Genomic DNA, 16,800 nt, shown 5'->3' with positions numbered 1-16,800 from the left:
TTCACTGCACAGACAATTTAGCAATTTGTTTCATTTAACATTCTGATTAGGATTTACTTGTTTTCCTCCATTTTGAGACCCCTTTTATAACTGCTTATTTACAAAATATCTGGTGAATATATGTTGGCATCTGAAGCTCTTCTCAATATTGTAATTTGATAAAATCCAAGGTAGTGTGTTGACTTTTTTATAAAATAAATACAAGGTAACTTTAAAGTTAAACTTAAAAATAAGAGCTTTAAGGTTTATTTTATAATTTTTTGGACTAAAAAATTAGCTTCATATTATAATTTCTTGGATAGTGTATTCTTATTTAAGAAGGAAAAGTTGATATCAAATGCTCGTAGTTTTTTTTTAAGTTCCCCTGAAATAGTTACATTTTAGAAGTTATTTTCCTTAAAACTTTACTTAGTCCAACCTCTTTTTTTATTTTTTTTTATTTTTTACTTATTTAAGATTTTAAACATTGTCTACTTAAAAGTTAGAATGCGTTGTTAAGACACTTGCGACGTAGATTTAATATGATGAGCAGTTTTTCATAAATTTTTATTAAAAAATTAAATTTTATTTTTGGTCAAATGTTTTTTTTTATACGGGGTCGAATGGATTTACCTCTTTTAAACTGAAAATGTGTATTAAAAAATAAAATATATTTACAGTTATTGATGAGAATTCTGAAAAAAATTATATATATATATATATATATATATATATATATATATATCACAATTTAAAATTATTTACAATATTAATTATTGATTTGATTTTTAATCAATAATTATTGTTATTACACTTTTTTTTTTTTTTTTGTGTGGACCACAATTATCCTATCATGGAGATAATCTTCCGAATCAAGTAGAACCATTTTATCTTCTAAAATATATATTCATTTTGGATGAGTCAAAGTTTTATGGTATTACAATGATCCCCTTACAACTATTTAGTACTCATTTCCATATCTTGCCCCTTTCTATCTTCCTTAATATTCGAAAAATGATACTTTTAAGTTGAAGGATAATTGGACCCGGGTTTTTTATTTTATTTTTTATGCCCTATTATTTTTTCTAATCAAATAAAGATCTGTAGGCGTTTTTCTAACATTAAATAACCTTTATTAAAATAAGTTGCAGAATATTTTTTAAAAACAAAGATCACGTCATCGTAATCGTTTGATTAAAACTTGATTATAGTGATATTAAAACCTTCATTTAACACATTATGGTCAACTTTTGAATCCTATAGGTATTAATTTAAAGGTATAAAAAAATAATGAAAACTTTTGAATCTTCAATCGGATGATGACCACTGTGCCGTTGGCCAAATGTCTCAGTTTAAGAGTCTTTAACTAATAATCAGTTTTTATATATTACTCAGTTTCAGTTTAAAGAGTATTGAATCAAATTAAAAGAATAGGTAGAAATGAAACAAACATTTAAAGGATAGTGACATCAAACAAAGTGACTAACCGCTCCAATTATATTTTTACAGTAACTTCAGCCATAAAGGGAAATGGGTTTCTGAATATTTGTTATGTAACCGTTCAATGGCTTTTAACAGAATTTTGAACTTCAAAACTTTTATCCTAGAAGTGAACTACCCAAGCTGAGAAACAACATGATGCACCATTCAACTAATACCGCCAAATACAGGAAGCAGCAAAAAAGAAGGAAATTTACAAGTCTCAAGCATTTAAAAAGGAAACATGGAATGATAAATTTTCAGAAATTGAAAAAAAAAATAGGCCCCTGAAAATTAGAGTTTGATAGATTTAAAATTTTACCCTGCTGTACAAATCTGATCATTAGTAGATCCTCAACAGAAATTGCCCTCAGGTGATTGTTTGGGAGAAGAAACTTGCCTTGTGGTAGACTGGGGATCTTCACTTGGTTCCCTTTCCACAAGCTCCAAACCATTATTAGTTTCTGAATTTTTATGCTCAGCATCTGATACAATTGATTCTTGGTTCACAGAGTTGTCTAATTTTTCTTCAGAATGGTCATCTGAATCTAAGGGCTCCTTGGGAGCAGATAGAGAAGGTTCTCTGCTACCAGTAGCATTACTAGAACTAGAACTAGTAGGTGTCAGCCACGTGAACTTTAGATTGTGGTCATTCCAGCATTTACCATTAATAAATGCCCTCTCAGCTGCCCAACGAGTAGTGAAAGTTATATGAGCTTCTTGTTGGCTACTATCATTAACTTGCACGTCTTCTAGCTCTACGGCAGAAAGTTCACCGTATGGTGAGAAGTGCTCCTTCAAAACAGCAACCTAAAAGCCAGCAATTTAGTTGAGCAAAAATAGAATAAGATGAAAAAGATTGCCTCATTTAATAATGGCACATTTACGAATCTAAGACAACTTGACCTTATAAATGCATAGACCTGTACTAAATCAACCATAAAAATAATTTTATTTTCATCTGATACACAACAAATGGTCTCATGTAATTTTTCTTATTAAAAAAAATTCTAGAGGAGATATATATTTGACTTGGGCTTCTCGGCTTGACAAGATGAGACAGATAACAATGTAGATTCATGCAATGGAAAAGGTTCAACTTATCTAATTAATCTTTATTAGGGATCATGACCACTTGCAAGTTAAAGCCTTTTCAAAAACAAATTGGCAAGACCCCTTACAGATTAAAAATCCACCCCAAGATACTGTCTTTTTGTGAGATAATTCTCTCAGAAGAATAAGAAGCAAAATGTGGTAGCAAGATCAAGTAGAGAAGTAGAATACCCTGCTATGATTCAAACTAATTGCAAACTTATGTGGGTAAGATAGATGTTAGATGAGATTGGATTTGATAGTCTACCCCTACCGAAATTCAGAGATTGTGATGTGATAACCAGGCTGCCATATTCATCTCATCAAATCCAATATGTCATAAGTATAAAGCATGACGACGTAGATTGTCATTTTGTCCAAGAGAAAATTTGCAAAAACTTATATTTACATCCCATATTAGGACAAGTGAGCATTGACCAACTTACAAATTTATTCACAAAGGCTTTGACTTGGGTATGCTATGATGTCATTTGAAACAAGCTCAGTATCATTAAAATCTATGCTTCAGCTTGAGGGGGTGTTAAGAGTTGTTAGTGTCAAGAGTTAAGAGTCAACTTTAGGTTATTGAGATTCGAGAATATATGGATATATTGCACAAATGTATTTTGTACTGTTTTGTACTGCACTGTTAACCTAGTGGTATATACATAAGGAGGCTAAGCTATACAGTTTATCCCATTACAGTATAATTCTCTCGTACTCCTTTTACCCTCTTCACATTATTATGGTGGAGAACTTCTCTACAATGAGTAGAAAGCAAATTGGCATGAAATAATGTATGAGAATATATATCAGAGAGAGAAATATGCTGAGTAGAAAATTTATGCATAAAAATGGGCAGAAAATAATAGACAATTAAAGAATGTAAAATTTATTAGTGTAATTCTGCTCTCTTAGAATAATTATGGTCTAACAACTCTTCTGCCCCCAGCCCCCAAAAAATAAACACAGTATGGGTGGATTGAAAAATACAACCCCCAGGGGGCATCTTTCAGGGTATGAAAGTACATTCCTGGGAACACAAGAATAAAGATTCCCAAGTTTGGTAGAAGATAAAAATAATTTATTCCTGGGCAAACCTTATTCCCAGGGGGGAAAATTCCTACATTAGGCTGAGTATTTATTCCCATGGGATAGACTGGGAAAGTTGGATTCCTACAATGTGGAAATGATAATTTTTGTGCAGAACTCCTCTACTGCCCATGTTTGATGTTTCCTCTATTTCATGTATCTAATTTTCATATGGTAAAAACTATTTTGAGCCTAGATATTGTGCACATAGAAAAGGGAAACATTGTAAGTCTAATAGTAAGGTGTGAAAAAGTTTTCATAGTATAATTTCTAAGCATGAATAGCTCAGAATGAAAAAATTAAACTATTTACAGGTATATAATTTACAATTAGATATAATAAGTATTATAAAAAAAATTATGGACATTAATTTTGAAGAGATGAGAGAGAAACACTTTAGAGAGAGAGAGGGAGAGAGACAGACACTCTGTAGAGTAGGAGTGCCTGAGAGAGGGAGAGAGCGTCCTTTAGAGAGACAGAGAGAATTTCTGAGAGACCGAGAGCTAGTGAGAGATCGACCTAGTGTCACCAGAAGAGTATGCAGATGTAGCAGGGAGAGGGGGAGGGAAAGAGACAGGAGAAATGAGGTATATCTCCCACGCTGTCGGAGTATCTTGAGAAAAATGCGACATGAAGAACCATATGGAAGTCCGAAGGGGGGGAACCAGGACCACAAAAGACACATTGATGAATGCTGGAACAAGAATGTTCGTGATGACAACCATGGTAGAAAGGAGGAATGGACTAAGGTGGTAAGTAGGAGGAAAGCAAAGGTAGTAAAGAAGAATTCTTCACAGAACAGAACATTTCAGAATCTCTCGTCAAACTACCCCAACTGGAGAGATAAGGAGGATATCACATCCTTTTACTTCACTAACTTCTCAGATGATGTTAATGAAGTGTGCCTATGGGGGAAGTTTAAGACTTGGGGAGATGTACGTGAAGTTTTCATTGCCAAACGTCGTAACAAGGAGGGCAGAAGATTTGGCTTCGTGAGGTTCAAGGGTGTTTCGGATGTAAAACTCTTGGAGACGCACCTGGATAATATCTTCATCGACGACCATAAGCTGTTCGTCAATCTTCCTAGGTTCACACGGTTAGAGTTGAATGATCATATGCAGACAAGGGTAGATAAAAAGGAAAAGCAAAGCAAAGAAGTTATCAAGGATCTTCAGGCTACTAACAGACCTCGGGTGAGATCATATGTGGAGGTGGTGACCCAGAAAGGAGATTCAGGAGGAAGGATGACAAGTACAGACGATATTCCAACAGTCAACATCGCATCTAACAAAGGCTGTAACCGCTGGTATGAAGGGGGGTGGGTAGGTAGGTTGAAGAAACCGATGAAGCTGGAGAACATGGAGGACCATATATCGTGGGAGCTGGGATATAGCATCACCGTTAGATTCCTCGGAGACGACATGGTCCTTCTTAGTGGTTTATCAGCGGACAAAGCCCAACAGCTTATTAACTCAGAGATAAACGCCGGCAATACCCTCTTTTATTCCCTCGAGAGATGGCGTCCGGGGATTAGGCCATCTAATCGGGTGGTGTGGCTTCAATTATGGGGCTTTCCGATTGAAGCATGGGAAGTGGACCATATGAAACAGGTTGTCTCGACCATTGGAGATGTCATAGAGGTTGATGAAGACACTGAAGACAGAAGACGCCTGGATCGAGCTCGCTTGTTGATTCGAACTCCTTTGCCGCCGGCGATAAGCAAGGTAGCGAATGTTCGCTACGGAGAAGAAGATCACAGGGTGTGGTGCGTGGAGGAAGTAGGTGAAGGCGGGGACGCGCGAAGATCCAAAGTGCCCATGTCCGATGAGTGGTCGGAGGAGATCATGTCGGAGGAGGAGGGAGTCGCGACGGAAGACGATGAAGATGACACAGACTTTTCCTACTCGCCGGAGTTGTCGGCCACCAACAACAAGATCTCTCCGAACCACCAGTCTCGCGATTTACCCAGCGGTCAGTGCGGCCAATCGCGGTATCGGGTTGACCCAGTGGACAAGACCTCTTTCTCTGATACTTGCAGACCTAACGCAGGCGAGGCAGAGAGGCAGTCTCAGGGTCCAATTGTGGCAAAGGTTGACCAAGGAGATGGGTGTGCAGAGGAGACGCAGAGAAATATTGCCTCAGTGGTCATAACCTCGGACCCGGTTTTAGACGTGTCTCGAAAACCTCAGGAAGACCAAAATGGTAAAATTTTAAACGGTGAAGAAGTAGCAGGTCAGCAGAACGACATTCAAGGGGCTTATGGGACAAGTGCAACGGATAGGGGAGTTTATTATGATACAGGCCACATTCAGGTTCAACAGAACATTGGGCCAAGCTCCACTTCGGGCCCAATAAAGAATCTGGAGGTGTGCAAAAAGAAAAAACATATTTCACTGACCCAGGATGCTAGCAGGAATGTGGATTGGTTCCCTAGAGTGTATGTTAGGCAACGACATGGCCCATTAAAGGGCTGCCTTCTTAAGCCTGCACTCGACGAAAACAATCTGGATATGGAGGATAAGGTTGTATCTGACTCAAAGGAACCTTTTTTTAATGGCCCAAATAGCAGTAATAAGGAGGAGATGGAGGGGGTAATGGAGGAGGCTAACAGTGACGATGAAAACGCCTTGCAAGACTTGGAAGAGGCCAACCAACAGTGGACCCTTGCGAAATCCCTAGGTCTTCATCATGATTCAGACCAGGAGGGTATTCACAGTTTTAAGAACATGGAGATTCGGGATAGGAAAGAGGCATCACAGCTGGGAAACAAAAATATTCAAAGATGAATATCATGTCTTATAATGTTAGAGGGTTAGGTAGAGGCCTCAAGTGGGCTTCTATCAGGAGCTTGGTAGGGAAATTTCATGTTGATCTTTTATGTCTTCAAGAAACCAAGAAGGACTTCTTGGACAAAACCTCTTGTCAATTTCTATGGGGTCAAAGTGATCTGGATTGGGAATGGCAGCCTGCCATAAATGCTGCTGGGGGATTAGTTTGCATATGGGATAATAATAAGTTTCAGGTCGATTTTAGATGTTCAGATAAAGATTATATTATGCTGGGTGGTGTTTGGTTGCCCCAAATGCAAAGAGTTGTAGTTTTAAACCTTTATGCTCCCTGTGATAATGTTGGGAAAAGGCAGCTATGGCAGACCCTCAGCACCAAAAGATCTCAGTTTCCTGATCCATGCTGGTGTTTGGTTGGGGACTTCAATTGTATCAGATATCCTTCAGAAAGAAAAGGGATTAATAATAGTAATTTAGACTCTCAAATCATGGGAGAATTCAATGAGTGGATTGCTGATATGGAGGTGGAGGACATTCCTTGCTTGGGTAAATCTTTTACGTGGGTTAGGCCTAATGGAACTTGCAAAAGTAAACTGGACAGGATCCTGGTTTCGGATTGTTGGTTGCATTATTGGCCTGATAGCTCTCAATTCAATCTTGAGAGAAACTATTCTGACCACTGTCCGATCCTTCTCCAATCCAAAATTATTGACTGGGGCCCAAAGCCTTTCAAGGTTTTTGATGGTTGGTTAAAGATCAAGGATTTCCAGCAAGTGGTGAAAGAATGTTGGCATGATTTTCAGCCCTTTGGGTGGGGGGGTTATGTTTTAAAAACCAAGCTCAAGAACCTTAAGCAGAGGTTGAAAAGGTGGAGTAAGGAGAATTCAGCAGATGTTAATACCCATATTAAGCAGTTGCAACAGAGTATGAACGAGATGGAGAATTCTATGCCCTCTCAGCCCTCGGAGCACCAAATCAAACAGTTGAAGGACCTCCAGTCACAGCTATGGGAAAAGGCTAGCCTCCATGAGTCTATCTTGAGACAGAAAGCTAGAAGTAGATGGGTTAAAGAAGGAGACTGTAACAGCTCCTATTTTCACAAATTAATAAATTTCAGTAGGAGGAGAAATGCGATCAGGGGGCTGTTCATTGATGGTGCTTGGGTTGAAGACCCTTCCCTGGTCAAGGCAGAGGTTCTGCAGCATTTCCAAAACAGATTTCATGAACTGCAGCAGCAAAGACCTAACCTGGATGGAGTTCACTTCAGTGCCCTATCTGATTTTCAAAAGGATTGCATGGTAGAGCCGTTTAAAGAAGAAGAGATCACTAGTGCTGTGTGGAGCTGTGGTAATGATAAAAGCCCTGGGCCTGATGGGCTTAACTTCAGATTTATCAAGCACTTCTGGCAGGAGCTTAAACCTGATTTTCTGAGATTTTTTGATGAATTCTTTGTTAATGCTTCCTTCCCCAAAGGCAGCAACTCCTCCTTTATAGCCCTTATTCCTAAAGTGAAAGATCCCCAAGCCATCAATGACTTCAGACCTATATCTCTTATAGGCTGTACTTATAAGATTGTTGCCAAAGTGCTGGCAAATAGGCTGAAAAAAGTTATGCCTCATCTTGTGGATGAAAGGCAGACAGCTTTTATTCAGGGTAGACAATTACTTCATGGTGTGTTGGTGGCTAATGAAGTGATTGAGGAGGCTAGAAGAACCAAGAAGTCTTGCATGGTGTTTAAGGTGGACTTTGAAAAGGCCTACGATTCCGTATCTTGGCAATTCCTCATTTATATGTTGAAAAGAATGGGGTTTCATGAGAGATGGATTAGGTGGATAAGGGCCTGCCTCAATTCGGCTTCCATTTCTATTCTTGTTAATGGCAGCCCAACTTCAGAATTTATCCCTCAAAGAGGATTGAGACAAGGTGACCCTTTGGCACCTTTCCTCTTTGTTTTAGCGGCTGAGGGATTGACAGGGCTGATGAGAGAAGCAGTTGGCCATAATATCTTCAGAAGTTTTCTGGTGGGGAAGAACAAAGAGCCTGCGAATGTTCTTCAATACGCCGATGACACTGTGTTCTTTGGAGAAGCTTCCATGGAAAATGTTAAAGTAGTGAAGACCATTCTTAGAAGCTTCGAATTAGTTTCTGGGTTAAGGATCAACTTCTCTAAGAGTCAGTTTGGGGCTGTTGGACAATCTGTGGATTGGTGCAACTCTGCTGCTATCTATCTCAATTGTGCTTTGTTACAGCTTCCTTTCTGTTATCTGGGTATTCCGGTGGGTGCTAATCCTAGAAGGAGGGTGGTATGGGAACCTGTCATAAGGAAGTTTGAGGCTAAGCTGAGTAAATGGAATCAGAGATATATCTCTATGGCTGGTAGGATTACACTCATCAATGCTGTCCTAACAGCATTACCTTTATTTTTCCTGTCTTTTTTCAGGATCCCTGCAGCTATTTTACAAAGGATTTCTGCTATCCAAAGACAATTCCTATGGGGGGGAAAACCAGATAGTAGGAAGATTGCTTGGATTTCTTGGAGCCAGTGCTGCTCTCCCAAGCATATGGGAGGGTTGGGGATTAGAGATCTTCAAAGTCTCAACAAGGCTCTGTTGTTCAAATGGAAGTGGCTGATGTTCCACCAACCAGACCAGCTTTGGACCAGAATTTTGATCTCTAAGTACAATGGCTGGAGGGGATTGGCGTATGGGCCTAGAAAGCAGTATTTTTCTACTTGGTGGGCTGATTTAAGGGCCATCTTTCAACATCAAAATGTGGTTAGGGCTGATAATCAAATCAGGTGGAAGCTGGGGAGAGGTGACAAATTCCTCTTTTGGGAAGATCCTTGGGGTGATGGAGGAGTTCCTCTAAAGGATCAATTTCCTGAGTTATTCAGTATTTCTTCCCAAAGAGATTTAAGGGTGGAAGAGGTGGGATCCTGGACAGAGAATGGTTGGGTCTGGAATATGGTTTGGAGAAGAAACTTGTTTGATAATGAGGTGCAGCTAGCCTCTAATTTCATTGATCACATCCACCAAATCAGAGTAAACAACAATCTCAATGATACCTGGGTCTGGGGAGCTGAATCCTCTGGGATTTTCTCAACTAAATCTGGTTATCAAGTTATTAAAGCTGAGATGGTTGATGAAGGTCAGTACCTGGGATTCAAGAAACTTTGGGAGATCAAACTTCCTCCTAAAGCCCTTTCTTTTGTTTGGAGGTTATTATGGGACAGACTCCCCACGAAGGACAACTTGATCAAGAGGCAGATTCAGGTAGATGATGATTTATGTCCCTTCTGTCACAATCAACCCGAATCTGCATCTCATCTTTTTTTCACCTGTGGCAAAATTATGCCTATTTGGTGGGAATACCTAAATTGGGTAAAGGAAGACAAGGTGTTTCACTGTAGGCCTTTGGATAATTTTATCCAGCACTTCTCCTCAGCATCTTCCAAGGTTTCGAACACAAGAAGTACAATGTGGTGGATAGCAGCTACAGTTTCAATTTGGAGGCTCAGAAATGACATTATTTTTCAGAATCAAACTTTGGACATCAACAGGATGACAGATAACACTTTATTCCTTTTATGGACCTGGTTGAGGGGTTGGGAAAGGAATTTTCAGATTCCTTATTACAGCTGGTCTTCGAATATGTCTATAGCTTTTAGCTAAAGTCTATGTTAGTAGGGTTTTCTTTTGTGCAGGGTGTTGTATCTCCTGAATTGTCAGGACTCCTTTTCTGTATTTTGTAGTACCTCTGGTACTAGATTCTATAATATATTATATCTTTGTCTTCCAAAAAAAAAAAATAAAAAAAATTATTCGCAACATATGGATAAAAATTACCTTACTTTTATTTTTATGCAAAAAAATAATATTCAAATAATATCTTTTCATATAGTAGGGGCATTTTCATAATTATAGCATATATTATTTGGAAAATGTATTGTAAACCAAACACATTTTGCTTATACCTAGGAATTTCAGGAAAAAGTTTCCCACAAATTTTAGATGTTTAAAAAACATTTTTAAAACACTCAGGAATGTAATTCCCAGCATTATGTTCTTGAGAATGAATTCTTATACCCTAAAACAAAAGTCACCCCAATTCCCTGTAAGTGTAATTATGACAAACCCTTCCCCTTTGCTTCACTAAATGGTGTGATCAATCAATGGATTGAGGTCAAACCTCTGACGAACTATTCCAGATATCTCAACCCAATCCCCGAACAGTGCATAAGGTATAAAAAATAGGGAGTAGACAGTGATTATTGGAAGTCAAAGTATGATTTCTTATGTGTCTCTGTATAGCAGAGAAAGAAGACAGTTGCCATAATTTCTAAGCATTATAAACAACCCATGAAGATAGAAAAAATGACAAATAATTTAAAAGGAAGGATGACAAACAAATCATTTTTTGACCCAACCAGTCACTACTATTTCTTCTGTGTTTCTATCTACAGATAGTATTTCGTTTTCACAAATATCCTAAAATGGGTCAGACTTTGGAGTTAGGAAAGATAACTAAGAACACAGTCACAGACTACAACATTGATGCACATGTTGGGCTTCAAATTCAAAAGGTAAAAAACTTTTCCAACAAATATGAACATATGTCTAAAACCAATATTTACTACTCTCACATGTGAGTGCATGCCCGACTCCAACAGGGGATGTGTCTTAGACTCTTACAGTATTAAAAACAAGTGCATCAACTAAGCATGCCATTGTAAAATCCTCCTATACCTTAACCACAGACAGAAAGACAGATAGAATACTTACATTTGCTAGACCAGCTGGCAAAGGTGGGATGATACGAAATGCAGCAGGACGATTGTCCAATTTGTATCTATTTACAGGCATTAATGGTTGAATTGGGTGCTTCAAGCCTGTAGATTCTTGCAGTCTTGTTGCTGTACTTGATTTAGGACTTTGGGATACAGGATAGACCAGCTGTTTATTCTTATCAGCTGTTGCCTCTGTGTGTGGAGATGTCATGCCAACATCAGCATCCGATGATTGAGGAGAAGCCAGTTTGGCAACATCAGATGTCCCGCCCATTTTGAGCCTCTTGGTAGCTTGCTCAGTAGATACTTCACCCTTGAGTCCAGAAGCCTGTGAATAACCAAAGTCCATATGATGAGAATGAAGTAATGACGCCAATACAAGAAACAAGATGATACCATGTAACATGAGAATAAAAAATGACAAGTATGCCTAACTTCTATGTCTCTTTATTAAGATAAGTAGAAGATAAACTATGAAAAATATTTTATAAGTTTCTACCATATAAACTTCACTTAGACTTGAAAAGGGCAGTATAGGCCTTTTTGATACATAATGCTTGTTACCTGACACTAAAGTCTAAACCAATCACGCTACTTTCTAAAGGTATAGTTTTTAAAAGCCAAAAGATCATAAACCTCTAAAACAATGTATAATCAACAACAAATTAAAGGAAAGGGCCTTCAGTTTTTACTTGTTTCTCAAATTTGTTCAACTGGCGCTTGAACTCATTGCGTTTTTGATCTAGCATTTCCTGCTTCTTGCGCAGTTCTTCCTTTAGACTCTCTAAGTTTACAAGCTTCTTCTGCAAAGGAGGTGGAACCTTGGGTCCATCTGTGATGACAGGCTTAGATTGATCAGTAGGCGATGATACTTCATACATAGTCTTTGAAGCATCAGCTTGATGGATGTCTTTACCCCTATCAGTGACAACAGGATGAGATGGAACAAAAGCAGGTGCTTGCCCACGGGGAGTTACAATCACACCATTCCCACTTGTAGTACTATCTTTGCGAATGCTATCACGATTAGCCCACCATAGCTTGATAAAACGATTACCCATTACCGCATCCGGTGCCTTCAAAGCAGCTTCAGCCTCTTCTCTCTTGGAGAATTGCACAAAAGCCCGTTCACTGTTTAATGGAATATAGATGTCAATAACTTCCCCAAACTTCTTAAAATGAGCAAGAAGAGCCTCTCTCTTGTTATATTTCTGAGGTATCCCATTTACAAATAGAGTACAGAATGCCTTTTGTGATGATTTGCGTATGTTACGCATACTATCAGTTTGTGCTTTCAAAGAGGCTTCCAAGGCTTTTGGGTCAGCATCATCTGCTATGTTTTGCTTTACTTGAAAGGAAGCATTGTGAGCACCAACTAATTCATCATTATCTTCCTTTAATTGATTCTCAGGATAATTAAAGGAACTCGTTGTAGAGTTAGTTTTTTCTTTCATGTCAAATCTGTTTTTTGAACTACCAATTCTGGCCCAGACAGATGAACTGGCACCCTGTGAACTGACAGAAGTTCTGGCAGTTCCAACTGGACAATCACTATCGGGAGCATCATTAGATATGGGCTTGGATTCATCAATCTTGGATGACTGAAGAGTCAGGAGTGCATTTGAAGACTCTAGACCACAATCATTCCAAAGCGGTTGATCAGGATCATAAAGATCAGCTCCACTTGTGCAACCAGGACCAGTATATACACCATCCAACGGCAAACCATCATCATTGACCACAGACTTGGAAATTTTTCCAGGTAAACATTTGTTGTTCACCGAAGGGGTCGAAGCATTTACTGAATGTAAAGATCCAGATCCGGCAGGAGCTCCAATTAGGTGTGCACTTGGAAGTGAAACAGGAAGGTTGAACTGTGAAAGACTCTGAATTGTGAACAACAAATAGTGAGTTTAACAATGAATCAAACCCTATACGAAAGTATGCATTACTGCATCTAATTCAAACTGACCGTGTGCAGTGCATAATTATGATAATGTACAAAATCTGGGAAAGTACAAGTATACAACATAAGTTAATACAATGCATGCAATGCAATAAATATTTTTTTTTTGCACAGCGCAATGCAATAAATATTAATATTGAATTTTTGAAAATTCTACGAAATGCAAGTTTGTGTTAAAAAGCCCAATAGTTTTATGTAAACGTTCCATTAACAAATTTATGCAATTTGCAAACATGTCAAGTTCAAAAAGGAATGTGTAATATCTAATTTTCCAAAAGCAATGCAACCAAGCAGAAAACATGAGGGAACATTTTCATAAATGACACCATTTTTAAAATTTCCCTCTGCCCCCTCTACTATCATTACCATGCATGATTTTATTCTTTATCCATATAAACTTGAGGAATGATACATGATATGAGAGGGAGTAGACACTTTAAAAATAGTGAAGCTAATTTTTAAATCTAGTAACTTTTCGTTGGCTCAATGCCTCATTTTTTTAATGTAGCATCTCGAAACTGCTTCAACTCAGACCTATTTATGTTTTCAGTGGTTGGTGTTGTGTTTTAGGATTAATATATTTGATTTACCAGTATAATGTGAGTCATGCTTCAATGTTGCACTTGCCATTGCTCTTAAGTAAGGAATTATCATTTTTTTTCTCTTTGATAAAACGAAGTTTGATTGAGAGACATGCAAATGACAAGGACATCAAATAGTCAAATATTCGTACAACAGCCCAAAAAATCCTAAGGAGATGCAACAGCACCTCAGCAACACATTTTGTCCCAACCATGTCAGCAAATCCTATAGTAAATTAAATCACCCACATGAACATCTGAAATATAACTTGTGTGCAATAATATTGAATTGATTCCACCTACAGTCAGTCAATTCTTCTTTAAAGTGAAATACAACAGAAATATTATTCTACTTTGTAATGGAATTCCTCATGCAATTTGAAATGTGAGTTTCACCCTTGTTCACTAAACAACAGGAAACATCCTAAGAAAAGAAAAGGTACCTGAACATCTTCAATGACAATCCGATTAACACCGTGTTCCATAGGACACATGTCCCCTCTAAGGCAAAACCCACGTTCCTCAAAATCCCTACATCGTTGGCGAGGAATATTCACATTCAAAGATGAACTAATAGGTGCTCTGAGTGTTCCTTGTAAACCCATCGGATGAAGCATATCTAGGCCACCATTGGGCACTGCTGGAATTAAACCGAATGTATTCCATGCTGCATTTTGCGCATTTGAAACATTGGGTAACCCACGTCCGGCATAAAGGCTTGGAGGAATGGACCCCTGCGGAACCATTTGTGAAGCAACATCCATTGAACCAAACCTAGATTCACGTTGATTCCAAAAACCAGATTCCCTGCCTCTTCCCCTGCCAACACCAGGATCTCCAGTAAAAGATTGGTTTGCCCGTAGTCTTTGACTCATATCTAAAGGTGTTCGAGGGGCTGAAGCCAAGCCAGGGCGCCTTCTATCAAACTTGAAATAAAATTCTTTATCTGTGGTGGCATCACTGTAAGTTTTCAGCGTTTCAAAGGCTTGAGATTCATTTTCCCTGAATGGATGCCTATTCCCAAAATTTTTGTTACGCTTTTTGAATGACCTACTGATAACAGGATCTGAAACATCTCTCTCCAAAGATTGAGAACGAGTTTCCCTCCTTCGATGCTTGTGATTCCGATCATCATCATCATCATCACTCACTTCCTTTTCCTCAGGATCACTGGCACGATCAGACGGTGCAACAGACTCAGGTTTTGGAGATGAAACTTTCAGCTCCATTAACTCTCTTACAACACAATATTTATAGTATCTTCTTCCAAACACCAACTAGAAAGAATAACCAGCTTATGTTGTCTGAAACAGTTCTGGAAATACAAAGGGACCAACATCAATAGAAAATATAGGAGATCCAATATGAGATGATTTGGTGTCATAATCTAAATATAAAAGTCTAACAATCTTACACAAAGCAAATGCAAAAGGCACTGGCTACTTATATACATGTTATGTTTGCATTTAATGGCCAGATTTACTATTCATGCATCATTACACTCAGTTGCAAGGAAAATGCCAAAGGTCAAATTGAGAATCTCAATTTACTACTAATTGCTGAAAAACAGTGATATTTCCACAATCTCAACGGATAACAAGCAAGGAGCTCAAACACAAACAATGCACGAGAATACGTCCATATGAAATCCGCAATCTTGTGCCCAACTGTGGTGAGTGAGAAATGCTGACTAAGCTCCTTAAACAATAAAAAGTGAAGAATTGGGCACATCCCTACTTCCCTAGTATGCGAACTATGCAGCATCTGTGCAAAGTAAGACGATAAAACCATAATAATTACTTTTAATCACTTAAAACTAAACTCTGTTTGGTTCGTCAAATAGTAAGAGAATCATCCAACTTTTGTGGAAACACCCAAGGTTTATCAAAGTAGCAGCTGGGGAAGACAAACAAATATGCAGTTGATTCAGAAATAGAATAACACATCACACAGTATTCATAGGATACAAACATATTAGGAGCAACAACAACAACAACAACAACAATAATAATAATAATAATAATAATAATAATAATAATAAAGGCAACAGATCTCCAGCTACCCAACATCATCATCTAAGACAATGCAGCAATAAAAATTTCACCACATTATCCCACACCAAAGTCATCAACAGCTCAACTGCTGATGAACCCCCTAGGAATCTATAAAATTACAAAAAATAAAACACCATATCATTTGCTAATTACCCCAAAATGATTGGCTAATTGGAAAGATCCCTCACTGTTGTTAGCCCTAACTAACAAATATTTCCGTTCGCAACACATGGCGTTTCAATCATTTGCTCTAATTTAAATCATCGAATATATAGCAAACAACCACTACACTGTACGAGGGGGGGTTATGTCCACACATAGCGACGAAGAAAATCCCCGAAATTACGCATCCATTCCACAGCACCGAAATTCAGTGAAACCTAAAGAGAAAGCAATCGCGCGAGCATATATCTATTCCGTTCATTCCTTCAATTAGGATAAGAGGGGGGCAAAGCAATTCGAAGAACAACGTAATTAGAGAGAGAGGGAAAACCTGAGAGAAAGAAGGAGTCGTGGAATGGAGCCGGCGGCGGCGGCGGCGATTGGACGGAGGAGGAGCTGAGAGTGAGAGCGTGGTGCGTGCGCCTCTCTTGTGCGTTGGTGGAGACTTTGTAAGGGAGGAAACAAACACAACACAACACCACACCTTATTCAGATGATTTTTTATTTTTTATTTTTCCCCTTTCGTCTTTGCCTTCTTTCTTGCATACCAAAAAAATGTTCTAAAATCATGTTTTGTTTAATTTTTTATTTATTGAAATGTAATTTCAATGTGAAAAGTAAGAACATTGTTGTTCAACCAGTATTTTAAAGATTATTATTTTTATGATAATTATTTTAAGAGGTATGTAGTATAATTTCTAACTAATTGATAGAATAACAAAATACATACTAAATATGGATGAAAATTAAACTCGTTTATTTGTACGTAATAATTATTTTTAATCCACTTTTTTTAAAGAATCACTTTTTAAAAGGCCATGCC

General features: G+C 38.1%; 1 protein-coding gene across 1 annotated transcript; it reads right to left on the bottom strand.

The window, feature by feature from the left end:
- Nucleotides 1-1,458: 1,458 nt before the first annotated feature.
- Nucleotides 1,459-16,589, bottom strand: LOC100789713 (zinc finger CCCH domain-containing protein 41). Its single transcript, XM_003524508.5, has 5 exons — nucleotides 16,309-16,589; nucleotides 14,205-15,076; nucleotides 11,907-13,100; nucleotides 11,210-11,542; nucleotides 1,459-2,268 (listed from the first exon to the last, which is right to left on the bottom strand). Exons 2-5 carry the CDS (start codon nucleotides 14,988-14,990, stop codon nucleotides 1,813-1,815), a joined length of 2,769 nt encoding a protein of 922 aa, XP_003524556.1. The 5' UTR covers nucleotides 14,991-15,076; nucleotides 16,309-16,589; the 3' UTR covers nucleotides 1,459-1,812.
- Between the last annotated feature and the right edge of the window lie 211 nt (nucleotides 16,590-16,800).

The sequence above is a fragment of the Glycine max genome, chromosome 5, assembly GCF_000004515.6.
Source record: "Glycine max cultivar Williams 82 chromosome 5, Glycine_max_v4.0, whole genome shotgun sequence".
NCBI classification, from domain to species: domain Eukaryota; kingdom Viridiplantae; phylum Streptophyta; class Magnoliopsida; order Fabales; family Fabaceae; genus Glycine; species Glycine max.
The sequence above is the reverse complement of the archived record's forward strand: the minus strand, read 5'-3'. Positions and strand labels throughout refer to the sequence as shown.

Bases quoted from the DNA above. Each gene is read 5' to 3' on its own strand.
- LOC100789713 (XM_003524508.5), bottom strand. From the start codon at position 14,990: ATGGAGCTGAAAGTTTCATCTCCAAAACCTGAGTCTGTTGCACCGTCT. The intron at 13,101-14,204 runs GTACCTTTTCTT...TTCACAATTCAG, and splicing joins TTGTCATTGAAGATGTTCAG to AGTCTTTCACAGTTCAACCT. The intron at 2,269-11,209 runs GTAAGTATTCTA...GCTGGCTTTTAG, and splicing joins TGCCAGCTGGTCTAGCAAAT to GTTGCTGTTTTGAAGGAGCA.